The sequence below is a fragment of the Giraffa tippelskirchi genome, chromosome 1, assembly GCF_054371585.1.
Source record: "Giraffa tippelskirchi isolate mGirTip1 chromosome 1, T2T-mGirTip1v1.2.pri, whole genome shotgun sequence".
Lineage (NCBI taxonomy): Eukaryota > Metazoa > Chordata > Mammalia > Artiodactyla > Giraffidae > Giraffa > Giraffa tippelskirchi.
In genome coordinates this window covers 131,417,072-131,431,634 of record NC_137275.1, presented here as the reverse complement: position 1 = coordinate 131,431,634, position 14,563 = coordinate 131,417,072, and the positions used below count along the sequence as shown (strand labels likewise).

The 14,563-nt window shown below is 53.2% G+C and overlaps 1 protein-coding gene across 3 annotated transcripts in view; it reads right to left on the bottom strand.

Annotated features, from left to right (window-relative positions):
• SCARA5 (scavenger receptor class A member 5) overlaps positions 1-14,267 on the bottom strand; it is a 151,031-nt gene extending 136,764 nt beyond the window's left edge. For all 3 annotated transcript variants that reach the window (XM_081497071.1, XM_081497061.1, XM_081497064.1), the window contains exons 1-2: positions 13,910-14,267; positions 9,748-9,868 (exon numbers count right to left, since the gene is read on the bottom strand). In XM_081497071.1, the coding sequence (XP_081353197.1) occupies positions 9,748-9,862 (115 nt within the window). In that variant the 5' untranslated portion in view covers positions 9,863-9,868; positions 13,910-14,267. The remainder of the gene's footprint in view (positions 1-9,747; positions 9,869-13,909) is intronic.
• Between the last annotated feature and the right edge of the window lie 296 nt (positions 14,268-14,563).

The following is a 14,563-nucleotide window of genomic DNA, read 5'->3' as shown; positions in this document are numbered from 1 at the left end:
AGGTTCCCACGAGCTATCTATTTTATATATGGTAGCATATGTAATAGGGGCTTCCCTGGTGGCTCAGACAGTAAAAAATTTGCCTGTAGTATGAGAGACCTAGGTTTGATCCCTGGGTCAGGAAGATCCCCTGGAGAAGGGAATGGCAACCCACTCCAGTATTCTTGCCTGGAGAATTCCAAGAGTATATATTAATGTCAATGCTACTTTCTCAATTTCTCCCACCCTCTCCTTCCCCTCTTGTGTCCACAAGTCCATTCTCTATATCTGTGTCTCTATTCCTGCCCTGCAAATAAATTCAACTTCGCCATTTTTCTAGATTTCATATATATGGGTTAATATACGATATTTGTCTTTCTGACTTATTTCACTCTAAGTGTGGCAGACTCTTTTAACAAGATTTCCTAAAGACAGGACTTCTTCTGCCTGCTGTGAACATCTTGGTTATCCTGACTTGAACTCAATCTCAAGCCAGATAACTGGAAGTGGGAAGGCATCAGGGAGCAGGTGGGCTTCAGGACACCATGCAGAAGGCTGGGACCATCACAGGTCCCCATCAGCTCTGTGGCTGGATCTTAGGTTAGCCAGCATATGTGTCTGCAGGGCAAAGTCCCTGCTAACCCTACCTCTTTGGGCCACCTCTTCATGGCTGTATTTATGTCTTCCCAGTCCTCCTGCTGAACTCTGTATGGGCAGGTTGGACTCCAGAAGCCCCAGGAGATGGTGGAGTGAAGGGGTAGGGAGGGATGCTGGGGAGGGAGGGGCATTTTCTGACCTAATGTCCATAGTGGTTACTGTCCCAGGCTTCCCGCCAAAGCCGCTTAAGATCCTGTCCTTATGCTCTTGTCCAAACCTATTTGGGTTTATATCTATTTCCTGCCAGCGGCACCTTTTAGAATAATTCATTCCATCTGTCTCCTGCATCACAGCCATTTATTCCCACGGCCCTGCCCTAGCTATGCCATAACCCAGGACAGCTCCACCTCTGAAACTCCCAAGAATCCGCTCAGAGCCCTTCACCACGAGCAGCCTGGTTCTTGGATGCACAGGGCCTCTGAGTCCTGGAACTGCAGTGAACCAGGTGAGCTGTGCTGAGGGGCAGGATTTTAAGGATCAGGCAGCTGTGGACTGGAATCCAGGCTCTGCCTCTGACTAGCTGGGTGACTTTGGGTAATTAACTTCATCTAAGACTTCATCTTTTCATTGACAAACTGGGACTAATAATACATCCTGAGGTTTAATGGAGACAATGTATTGAACCCCCAGGCACAGTGCCTGCCTGTGCCATGAGCTCCATCAAGGGGAGCCATTGTACTGAGATTGCTTGTATATATCACACTGTATCATCACTTCTACTGGACCCCTGCCATTCTCCCATCACCTGCCCTGGCCTCCCCCGATCTCCCTGCTTCCATAAGAGTCAAAACGATCTCCAGGGCTCCTGGTGCTCCAGGACAAGACCCACCCCCCTTCCCCTGCCCCACATACCAGGGAGGGCGTGCTGGAGTTCTAGGACTCTGTCCACTCCTGCCAAGACCCCAATCACCAACATTCAGCTTTGCCAGCAGCTCTGCCCGAAGACCAGCATCCCAGCCTCACTAGTCCTCGGTCCTGGCTTCTATCAGTTCCATGAAGCCCCAGGGCTCCCCATCACCCACTGTAATCCCCAGGCAGCCCTGTTTATCCTCCTTAACATCTCCTTCCCCGTCTGCTGAAAACTTCCCACTGTGGCCCGAGACCTCCCAGCCAGTCATCCAAAAAATCCCTGATTTCCCCAACCTCTGCTCGGAAGATTTCTTTTTCTTTCCTTTTTTAACTGAAACCTGCTTCCCTGAAGTGTAGATTTCTTTTTCCTATGCTTATGCAACTGACCTAAAGGTGCAAGGGGTGTTTTTCTTTGCTCCTCATTGTTACTTCCAGAACCTTCTCTTCTTCCTAAAAGCCCCAGCTCCCACATCACATGACTGTACATTTTTCCTCATTGCCAAGGGACACCTGCTCCCCTGCCCCTTTCTGCGATCACTGTTGCTGTCTCTCAATCTCCACTTCTGACTCTTTCTCTTCTGATGTCACATCTTTTCTGATCCACTTGAAATGTGGCCAAAGATAAGTCAGGTTTGGAATGCAAAATGCACACCAGATTTTGAAGGCTCAGCCCGAATAAAACTATATAAATATCTCCATCACTTTTACAGTGACTACATATCAAACTGATAATATTTTGAATGTGTGCTGTGTGCTAAGTTGCTTCAGTCATGTCTGACTCTTTGCAATTCTATGGATCTAACCCACCAGGCTCCTCTGTCCATGGAGTTCTCCAGGCAAGAATACTGGAGTGGGTTGTCATGCCCTTCTCCAGGGGATCTTCTAGACCCAGGGACTGAACCCATGTCTCTTACATGTCCTGCACTGGCAGGCGGGTTCTTTACCACTAGCACCACCTGGGAAGCCCAACCATTTTAAATGTGTTAGATTAAATCAAATATGTTCCTGTATTTAAATTTTTTTCAGATGTATCTTTTTATGTGGCTACTAGAAAATTTAGAATTGCTCATGTGGCTCACGTTACACTCTGATTGGCTCTACCAATAATAGAGGCCCTTTCTTAATCCTGACTTTACACATCCCAGGTGAGAGCTGCCCCTCCGGTCTGCCCGGAGCTCTCTATCCCCTCACCCTTCCCTGATCTCACCAGGACCTACTAACCATGAACCTCACTGCCTTTCCACCACTGCTCCTGTCCATGCCTCCACACCCCTATGTTACAGGAGAACTTCCACTCTCCCCAGGGCAGACTGTGAAATTCTCTCCTCTAACTGCACTTCCATTAGAGAATGAATCACACTGGAAGGCACGGTCTGTTAGCACCTTTAGTGTCTTCCGGGGACTTTAAGCCCCTTGAAGGCAGGAACCAAGATCTTTCACTTCTGTTTGCATCAGCAGCACTATAAACCCTTTCTTCTTTGGATGATTTAAGTCCCAATTCATTATGTCTTAAACTCAACTCTCTCAGACCTCCTTTATCCTGGTACTTTTGCACTTGGTGAACAAGGATGTGTTTGATCATTCAGCAAGTAAAGACACCTTCTATGGGCAAGACGCAGTGTTGGGTACTGGGACATTTGGATGAATCCAAGGCACACAGTGCCAACCAGAAGGGACTTAGTACAGACAGTTCAGCATGACTGTGGATGGACAGGCTGACAGGGGCCAAGGAGGCCGGGTCGATGGCCTGGGAAAGACACTGAGAAAAGCTAGGAGGCATCGATCACACTGCTTGTTATCTGACACCAGGAATCAATCCCAGATAAACCTAGAATGAGGAAGGGAGGAAGCTCTCTGTCCTGAAGACTGAAAACAGAGCATGAGGAGAACTGGAGTGCCTTGGGTGGGCCCCAGGGTAGACCCAGGCAGACAGAAAGGCTGTGAGAACGCTCACCCTAAGATCTAACGGTTAGAAGCACTCAGCATACACCAGGCACTGCAAGGACTAAATGCGGAGTAATTCATGTCGCTTGGCAAAAACCCTGAGTCTTGAGCCATTATTGTTCCATTTTACAGAGGAGAGGGAGCTAAGAACTCAAACAGGGTTGCATGCTGTGTGCTCAGTCATGTCCAACTCTTGGCGACCCCATGGACTGTAGCCCGCCAGGCTCCTCTGTCTATGGAATTCTCCAAGCAAGAATACTGCAGTGAGTTGCCATGCCCTCCTCCAGGGGACCTTCCTGTCCTAGGGATCGAACCCACGTCTCCTGTGTCTCCCGCCTTGGCAGGCGAATTCTTTACTCCTGAGCTACATGGGAAGCCCCCGACCAGGATTACACAGCCTGCAAGTGTCAGAGCTTGACATGAAGCCCAGTCCATGGGACTCCAGGGCCATCCCTTTAATGGATGAGGCAGACTGTTATGGATGTTAGAGATGTTACATGTGCCCCCAGGTGCTCAGGGCAAGCAAGGCCGTGGGGTCTGAAGCAAAGCCAGCTTCCACCCACTGACAATGAAACACACCCGTAACTCTTCCGGGGACAACCTCAGGGACCTAGTGACTTTGACAGAGGTGGGGAGTGGACAGACACGGACTTGCCACAGAACCAGGTGCCCTGGGGACCCAGAATATTCCATACAGATTCTACTATTTGGAGAATAGGACTAAAAGAAATTGCTCAGTTTCCTTGAGTATCTAGGCTTCACGGGGAAGCCCACTAACCCAAATGCTGCTTTCTTTAAGAAAAGGGAGGAACCAACCTTAAAACACTGTTTGGGCCAGGGGTCTCTGAGAAGTGGCATGGGTGCTTCCTGGGAGACCCTGGGTGACAGCCACTGCTCCTGATCTGTCTCCCCCTGTCCTTCTCCATTTTCCCAAGGTGTTCAAGACACTCCCCAAAGGGCAGGGAGGTGAAGTATCTGTGTATTGAGGGTGTACTAAGTCCCGAAGTGCTTCACTCAAGTTATATCACCTGATTCCTCCAAGGTCCCAAGAGCTGAGTAACATTATTCCCATTTTGCAGATGGGAACACTGAGGATGAGGGCGTCAGGACCCCAGTGAGGCAGACAGCCCGCTCAAATCAGAGAATGTCACAGGATTTAAAAAAGGGTGCAAAGTTGTAGCCAAGGGTGTGAGACGCCCACAAGGGCCAGAGTGGTGTCCTCAGGCTCGTGTCCCGGGCCCTCAGAGCCCACCAGGGCAGCACTTACTGGAGCCTGGAAGCAGAAAGCCATGTGGAGAGCGTGGTTACAAGGAGCTGTGACCTCAGGCGGAAGGACACAGCAGCCCAAGGTGACCCCATAGGGCAGGATCTGGGAAATAAACACGCCAATCTCCCATCTTCCATGCTGTGGTGGCTCCCCACAAGGCAGATGGCCGAGTGGCAGGGGGTGGATGTGAAGGGGCAACGGAAGACACCCTGCACAGATCCTAGGCTGGCCGAAGTTCACCCTCCAGGCTCTTGGCACCTTCCCTGGCTGTCCCTCCCTCTTGTGGAAAGAATGGGGCCAGAGACACCCAGGATCGCACTCGCCCACCAGCCCCCGTGAGCACAGCCGGAGTCAGCGCGCGCGGAGCTGAGCGCACCAGGCACCGCACGAGTTAACATCTCTGCTCTCCGGCCTGGGTGCCTGATTCCCAACCTGTGAAGGGGGCGGTACCAATACAGCTGGGGGCCTCCCTGGAAATCCACTCCCACCCTTGGGCGGCTGCCCACCAGCCCTCAGCTACGCCGGTGAGCCGAGGAGGTTTGATGGCTGAGAAAGTAGACGTGGGGGTTCCCTGAGGAGAATAATTTAATTTTATGGGGCAGGGACGCGGGAACAGGGAGTTCGGACCCTACACTCAGCAAGCGGCCTGGCTGCTGGCGTCGCATGTGTAACTCATTACCTCTGCGGGCCGCCCATTTGCAGCCGGTGGATGATGCTTGGAGCGTGGTGGAGGGCCCGAGGCCGCGGGGTGAGCATGACTGCAATATTTTTCTGACACTAACACCTCTCGCTGGCCCTTAGAGAGGGCCGTGGAGGAGCCGGGCCCTGCCAAACATCACCCACGCCCAGCCCTCCGCCTACTGGCGCCAGACAGGAGAGGCTTCAGCTGTTCAGGCCGGAAGAGAAAGGCTGGACCACGGAGGTAAGCGAGGAGGGGCCAGGCACAGAGGGAGCTAGGGGAAGAGGGGTCGAGGCTCAGACAGCCTCTTTTTGGGTTTCTCCTCCGTGGAAGGCGTCAATGGGCACCAAGGTTAGAGAGGGTTTGGCTGGAAGACCTTGAAGGTCACGTTCTGCCATGAGCCTGCCCATGAATTCCAACCACAGAGGTGAAACCCATGGGGTTCCCCACTGGAGACCCAGAGGTGAGGAGGCGCCTACCCTGGGCGCCTTCCTGTCCACAGTGGGGTTCAGACACAGGGAGGAGGCAGGTGGGGTCCTAAGAGGGGGCCCGGCCAAGGGGTGCAGAGGATGGAGAGGTCCCAAAGGTGTCACCATGGAGCTGAGGGTGTGAGGGAGAGAGCCTGGAAGGATGTGGGAGGCACCACGCCAGAGAGGGTCATGGCGGGGATGGGGAGCTGCAGCCTGAACAGCCCCTCAGCTTCTTTCTCACCTGGTTCATGAACAGAAGGGAAAGGATGGAGGCAGGGTAGGAGGAAAAGACAAATGGAGAGGAAAGTAAGGGAGGAGAGTGGGGAGGGGTTGCCAGTGCCTGAAAATAAGGCATGTACACCCTAATACTTTCAAGTCCCTCCTGCATTAAAGCCTGAGTCCTACACAGAAGACGTGGTTCCATCCCTGGGTTGGGCAGATCCCCTGGAGGAAGGCATGGCAACCCACTCCAGTATTCTTGCCTGAAGAATCCCCATGGACAGGGGAGCCTGGCGGGCTACAGCCCATGTGGTCGCAAAGAGTTGGACGTGACTGAACACACACACGCACACCTCAATATCTAGGAATATCTAGGCTGCAGTTTTTCAGCTTTGCTTCCGCTGATCCTAAAATCCCTGGGGCCAAGGGGAGGCACCGCCTCTCTTCCTACCTCCCTGTTTTCAGGGGGAAAGTACTGGGAGGGACGTGGAGCCCCAGCGACTCTGCTTTCATTTACTCAAAGCCTGGGGGGCGGGCAGGTCCCCACCTGTGTCCCCGTCCACCTCTCTCTGCCCCTGGCAGCCCCACCCCTTCCTCCCTCTCCAGAGATGAGGGTCAAAGAAGCCAAGTGCTGGGGAAACAGACCAAATCTGGCTTGAATTTCCCCAAGTCAGAGCTCACCATTTTCCTCTTAGAAATGACAGGGAAGGGGGAAATCCAACCAGAAACCCAGGAGCTTTTAGGTGGCTGTTTCATCTCAATACTCCGGTCTTTCCAGCATCCTCACGCCCCCACCCCATGTCTGGCATCCAGGAATGAGCGTGGAGGAGACCCAGACAATGTGGAAATCGGGTTTAGAATTGATTTGTTCTGACTCCTTTAGATTTCAAGGATCCCTGTCTTTGTTCATCCATGTGTTCAGTCACTCAGTCATGTCCATCTCTTTGCAACCCCATGGACTATAGCCTGCCAGGCTCCTCTGTCCATGGAATTTTCCAGGCAACTGGAGCGGGTTGCCATTTCATTCTCCAGGGGATCTTCCCAATCCAGCGATTGAACCCAGGTCTCCCGTGCTGCAGGCAGATTCTTTACCATCTAAGGCATCAAGGAAGCCCCAAATGGCCTTTTAAACCCCAGGTTCAGAAAAGGGGGGGTACGATGAGGTCAAGAGAAGGAGAAACGATGGCCCAACAACAGCCCCCCAAGCTTCTTCCCATCCCAGGGTCTCCCTGCCATGACTTTCCCCACTGGTACCCAATACTGGCCCTCACGGTCCTACAATTACCCCTCTGAGATATACCCCAGTTCTTTCTTGCCAAACCAGGCCTGTTTATTGATGGGCTGGTGGGGAGAGAGGGTAGTTGAAGGATGTAAAAGCCACCTTGACCTTTGTTGATGTGATGATGGGGAACAGCTGAGCACTGACTAGTGCGTCAGCACCCTGGGGTCCTTCATCTCTTCCCAGGTGTCATTAACTTGACAGAAACACTGGCCTGTCTCAGTGCAGCTCAGCTGGTAATATTTTTCCCATCTACCTCTTCTCTTACAAAATGGTATTCGGTCTTTAAGGCCTTTACCAGAAAGTGTTCATCCTTGTTGACTTTAATAATCACATATTTTTACCTCCTTTACATGGTGGGTAACTGTCTCCATGCCAGTCCCTTCCACTGGGATCAGAAGCCCTGGGAAGGCAAGAATGGTTTAATTTCTCTCTAGAGCATCTCTGGCATCTAACCCATAGCTTGATACATTGTGGGTCCTCAAAATGTGTCTATTAACTGGAATCCAGAGACACAGTTCTGATGGTGGGAAGTTTACTAGGGCAGGTGTGTGTGTGCTAAGTCACTTCAGTTGTGCCCAACTCTTTGAGACCCCATGGACTGTAGTCCACCAGGCTCCTCTGCCCCTGGGATTCTCAAGGCAAGAATACAGGAGTGGGTTGCCATGCCCTCCTCCAGGGGATTTTCCCAACCAAGGGATCAAACCGGAGTGTCTTATGTCTCCTGCATTGGCAGACACATTCTTTACCACTAGCACCACCTGGAAAGGAGCCCAGATCTCCTCTCTCCTCTCCCTGCTGAGACAATCCCCACTTCCTGCCTGACCCACCCATCTTCTCTCCCTGCACTCAGCACCTGGTGGGAGGAAAGACAGGGCTGAACGAGGAGTCATTTTTAATTTTGAGGAATTTCAAGACAAAGGCAGCTGGCAGAGTGGGGCACAATGAAACATAGTGCTTGAGAAAAAGTTTGAATAAAGGCATCTGGAATGGTTGATTTTATGTCAACTTGGTTGGCCTTGGGGTACCCAGATTAAACATTCTGGGTGTGTCTGAGGGTGTTTCTGGATGAGGTTAGCTTTTGAATTGGTGGAATCAGAGCAGACTGTTCTCCTCAATGTGGGTGGGAGGGTCTGACTACAACAAAAGATGGCAGCATTTGCTTTTTACTTCCTGTCTGCTTGCTGGAGCTGGGACATAGCATCTCATCCTCTCTGGCCCTCAGACTGTGACTGACACCATCGGTTTCTGTGGTTCTCAGGCCTTCTGACTCAGACTGAACTACACCACTGGCTTTCCTGGGTCTCCAGCCTACAGAGGGAAGATCATGGGACTGCCCATCCTCCATAGCCAGGTGAGGCAATTCCTCATAATCAGTCTCTTCATAAGTGTAGACATCATACTGGTTCCGTTTCCCTGAAGAAGCCTAAGATAGCCAATCTCCATCTCATTGATCATAAATCTTCATAAATCTCTCACGTGAGTTTCCCTCAGTTCATCTTTGAAGTGGAGATGAAGCTCTCCTCTCCTATACTAACTGCAAAGAGGAGTGTGTTCCTTCAGGCAACAATTTATTAAGCACCTATTAAATGTGGAGCTCTGTGTTGGATGCATAGGAGTCAGCTGTTGGCAAGATACTCTGAGCTCCTCAGGAGGAAACTGCATCCATTTGCTCCAGGGTTTTAGCCCCCAAAGATGCAGTGCAGTGCACTGAGAGGGGATTCCTTTCTGCCCCATGACCTGGGGCCTTAGTCTCGGGGGAGGATGAACACCCTGGAGAGGTGCATCCTCCTTGCAAAAGCTTTGGGAAGTAGATTGAAGATCTGTCACCTGAAGGAGTCTGGGCTTCTTGGTTCAGTTGCCTTTTGCATGACCCCAGCCTTTCTGAAGAGGAGAGGATGGCAGAGAGGTAAAAGGACTGAACTAGGAGTGAGGAGACTCAGTGCGGGGGCTTCTCTGTGACTGATGAGCTGTGTGATTGTTGTCATTTAGTTGCTCAGTCATGTCAGACTCTTTGTGACCCTGTGGACTGTAGCCCACAAGGCTCCTCTGACCATGGGGACTCTCCAGGCAAGAATACTGGAATGAGTTGCCAGTCCCTTCTCCAGGGGATCTTCCTGACCCAGGGATCAAACTCAGGTCTCCTACATTGGTAGGTGGGTTCTTTACCACTGGTAAGCCCTAGCTGTGTGATGCCTAATGGTTTTCTCAGCATACCCTAGCTCATCTGTGAAATGGGTCTATTTTGTGGTCACATAGGTGTGTTGAGATGCATGAATGAGAAAAGACCTTTCTGAGCACGAAGTTCAACCTATGCAGTATTAGGCGGTGGTGGGGGGTGGGGTGGGAGGGTGGGGGAGGACAGGGCTGACCTCACAGCCAAGACCAAGCCCATGGCACTCACCATCCTCACACAGGTTCAGCTTGGACAAGCTCCTGCCATCAAAGGGCTCCTCAAAGATGGAGCTGGAGTCGCGGTCACTCACGGTGGCGTGCAGGTACATGGCTTTGTTCTCCATCGCGTCCTGTAGCAGGAGAGGAGAGGGCAGACATAGGGGAGAGAGAATAAGCTGTAGTTGGAGATGGAAATGAATCTGTAGAGCAAGACATCACCGTGATGACCTGGAGCCTGAACACAGGGACCCTCCCTCATCAGCAGGCGTCAGCCACCAGGATCCGAATCCCCTCCTCAACTTCCTTGGCTTGGAGAGGTCACAGTCCTGGGGACGTTTCTAACCATGGGATCTATCCTCTCCCTCTCATAGCTCTGGGTGTGGAGGGGGAGGGCACCGAGGGCCATGCCAGGTGGGGCTGGGAGGAGCTAAACCTCCTGACCCAAACAGAATATTCTCCATGCTTCTGGAGTCCTGGGCATGGCAGGGAGACTGGGGTTTCTGCTCTGGGTTGGAAATGGGGGGAAACTAGGCATGAAACAGAGTACAGAGACCACCAACCAACACAGCTAAAACCAGAACTGTTCCCAAACTTGGCTGGGCTGGCATGGTCAGAGGGGCTGCGTTCAGGGGGCCACACCCAGGATTGACCCCCATGGGAGCCTGAAGAGCAGGAGGCCTTGGTGGGGTCCCCTAGACACTAAGGCCTGGGCAGCCCTAGACCGGGAGAGGGCTCTGGTGTCCGGATGGTCTCCTGGGTGGCTGGGGCTTTGAGGTGACCCCGTGGAATTCCAGGAATGCCCCCTCGACACGGGGAAGTGCCACGCTATTTGAAATGACCCAGCCCCGTTTACACAAGCGCGCACCACGCGATCCCATTTTGCAATATCTACACATTCCAGAGTACACGACGGGAGATTATATGCGGAGATGTTCTGGGTTTCTCCGGGTGAGACGTGTTACAGGAATCTGGTGGGGCTTGTGGGGATTTGCGCTTAGTTTTGTTTTCTGTATTTTTTGAGTTTTCTACGATACGTTTGCATTCTTTGTATAATTAGAAGAATTTATTTGTGGGGTTGGATCACAAAGTGTTTATTTACATAAAATACTGGATATCCTTTTCCCGCATAGACGCTCAGTGGTTTCACAAATGACTCTCTGCTTTTAGTTCATTTCCAGTCATTAGTTTATTCCTGTTTATTCCAGTCATTGGCTTTCGGTTCTGATGCTCTTTAACTATGTAGATTGTTGTTGTTTAGTCACTAAGTTGTGTCCAACTGTTTGCAACCCCATGGACTGTAGCCCTCCAGGCTCCTCTGTCCATGGAATTCTCCAGGCAAGAATACCGGAGCAGGTAGCCATTTCCTCTACCAGGGGATCTTCCCAACCCAGGGATCAAACCCAGGTCTCCTGCATTACAAGTAGATTCTTTACCACTGAGCCACCAGGAAAGCCCATAGCTATGTGGATATTGAACCAAAAAATCCACTTTTAAAGAGTGAATTCTTTGGAAGATAAATGCCCTGGGAGGATAGGTGGGTCCTAGGCCCAGCATGGAGCCAACTCGACCCTGAGGACCAGAGAGCTGGCTGGGAGCGGGGTAGGGCCTGGCAGGTGGCTGTATGGGGCCACCGGCCACTGACTGAAGGGAAGAGGCATCACCCCATCCCCGTAAATGGGGACAGTGAAGGAAGAGGCTGGCTGGATCCCTCTGCCAGACACAGCAAACACAAATCCCCTATTTTTGTGACCTGACCTTTCTTTCCAGGGACCTATGACCTCAGGGCTAAGAGGAGGCCAGAGCCTACAGTGGCCATCCACCTGTCTTTCCACTGGCCCTGGAGGGACGGATGGGGTGTCTGCTTTTGACCTCCAGTGATGAGAAGCCACATGCCTTGCATATGTGTACACACATACATATGTATGCACATGCCCACTCAGGGTGTTCCTAGACCCTGTGGGTCTTTCCTCCAGCCTCTGAGAGGAAGGGGTGGAGGGGAGCCCACAGCCCTGCCAGCATCTCTCCTTCCTGCACCCTGGGGTTCCTGGAGCCCTGAACTCAGCTTCTCCCGGGCTGCAGTTATGTCCAGTTTTCGAGTTTCCCAATGCCGGCCCTCTGTCCAAGTCCTCCACCCAGGGAGGGCCTCGAGGTGGGGCCCCAGGCGGCTCCGCTGCTGCTAAGCTATAGAGGACGCGCCCTCCTTTCATGAGCGCTCTGTGCGGCACTCCACCCTCTGGCCTCAGTCCTGGGGAGCGGCGAAGCAGGAGGCCAGTGTCTCCTCTGAGAGGGGGAACCCTCTCTCTGCCAAAGGCAACAGCAGCTGCCGCCCAGAGCCTGTGGGGGCACCGAGTGCCAGGGGAGGAGGTGCAGAGCTGGGGTTGGTCCAGTTTCCCCATCTGCCTTTCCACCTTCTCTCTCTGCCCATGAGCTCCTGGACCAGAGCTGGAAGGCGGGGCTCGTTATCTGGAATGTGTCTGTCGGAGTGGCCCCTCCCAGCCCCCTCCCCACCCCTCAGCTGGTGGAGCTGGAGCCTGTGGAGGGGGAGGAGGGAGAGGGGCCAGATGTGAGCGCACTGAGACTGGAAGCGCTCAGCCGACTCTGCTAATGTTTGTTACTGGGGACTGAAACCTAAGAGCTTTCTGTCTGCCCCAGGTTTTATTTGGGGCTGTTTTTCTTTCTTAAGGAATGGGGGGCAGGAATTTAGACCTTCCAATCATTGGTTGTATAGCCTTGGGCCAAGTCTGAGCAATTGACTGCCAAGTGTGGTGATGATAGAGCAATGCCTCCACCCTCCACCCCCCACCCCTGGAACATGTGTGTATGTCCCAGACCGTACGCCATCGGGAGCTCCCCACCTCCCAGGAGCACTGCGAGGGGGCAGGTGGCATTGGTCCGTTGTTCCCATTCTAAAGATAAGCCAGGTGAAGCCCAGAGGAGAAGGAACTGAAGAATGTCAGAGAGGAGGAGGCTCCGCACCCAGGGCACTGGCTCCGCACGAGGCTGCTCTGGCCAGGATGTGTGTGTCGGTCCCTTTCGGTGGCCACCTTTCAGTCCCAAGGTGATTCAGGGAAGAGGGCCAGGTGGGGACCCTGGAGCCAAGAGAGCTGGAAGGGAGGGGGCCAGTGCCATGGAAACCCGGGCAGGGTGCAGACACCAAAGTGACCTGTGGGGAGTGGGGGCTCAGAGGACATGGGGTCCCAAGCTGGCGCCACATCTTATCCCCGGGGAGCTTGGTCCATCAGCTAACACGTCCAGCCTCAGCCCAACACCTTGGCGATGGGGACGACACACCTACCAGCCACATGGTCTCTGTGAGTCTCATGTGGAACAGGGCACGTGGGAGGGCTGTATGGATGGGGCAGGTAGGGAGATGGTGGTGGAGCCTGGCGACAACCCACAGCCCCCCAGCATCTTCTGATCCTGCCAAGCAGCCTGGTACAGGGGTCTCTGGGTTCCCTCGGCCTCCCTCCCACCTAGCTAGTCCCAGAAACAGTGCCATTTGGACCCCTTTGCGAAAGCAATCGTGAATGCAGACAAGACCTGAGAGCCGCACCTTGATTCTCACAGCCCCCCTCCAGGCAGCAGCAGGACTCGATCAATTCTTCCTGCAGAGGGGTGGCCCCAGCCTTGCTGGGTTCCAGCATTTAACTCTACAGGGTTCATGACTCCTCAAAATCAGATAGGGATCACCGTGAACAAGGTCCTCTCTGGAGAGAGAATCACTAAGGAGGTTTTAAGCCCTTTTCTCCTCCGACTGTACTCAGTTCAGCTGAAGCATCACTCAGAACTAGAGGGTGCAGATGGTTTATAAATAAGCTCTGCCTTCCTGCGTTCCACCGCTGGGCACACTCACAGGCACGCATGCACACACATTCGCCACACACGTGGAGAGACTGTCACCTGTACCATCTGCCCCCAGAAGAGGCTCTGGCGCTCTGACACAAGCCAGGCAGAGTTGCCACTAAGGCAATCACTTCCTCTGGCTCCCAAATACCCACACTCACCAGCCCAGGCAGATGGATGAAAACCTGGCAGATTCCCCAGGCTGACAGTTAGGACCTCCCCTCCCAGAACCTGCACCTCCATGCAATGCCCAAACCCGTGCCCTGTGTCCTCTGGCTGCCTTTAGGAAGCCATGCCCAGGTGCTAGGACAGTCAGTGCCCAGACTCACCTGAGTGCCCCCAGTGAAGCTGCAGAACCTGTCCCCTCAGTTCCTGGCATTTGCCATGGTGGCTGGAGAGCTGGCCACTGCCCCCACCCCGAGACCCAGGCAGCCCCTCAGAGCTCGTCCCCACCGCCAGCCGAATCCAGACGGAGTCATAGAAAGAGACTGCACGGTGCCCAGGGTCTCGGGGGTCACTTCTCCAGGAGGATCAGATCAGGAGGCAAGACTCACTCAACCTTGTGCCCAAGTGGGAGTCCCTGTCTTGGTGTCTGGCCTCGTTCAGCCTAGGGCAGCGCTCGAGATGTTCTGTGGAGGCACCACGGCTCCGCTAGGTACTGACTGAGCCGTGAACTGCAGCTGCACTGGCCGCCAGGCTTTATAAGTTCTTGGAGCACTTGCGAGGCTCCCCTGGGGCCTAGAACTCATCCTCCCTCTAGTGGCCAATCTCAGCATTACAGCTTCACACGGGAATGCCTGCTGCGTCCAGAGGCGCCTTGGTCTTGGGACTCCACCCTCCTCTTCTAAAGGCTCTGCTCGAGATACTTTTTGGAAAGCTTCTAGCGGAATGGCAGCTAGACTGGCTTAGGAGCTGCGCAAAGAACCCAGCCTTGTAAATTTATTTATAGGACAGGATTGGCATTGCTCAGTTCATTCACCAAA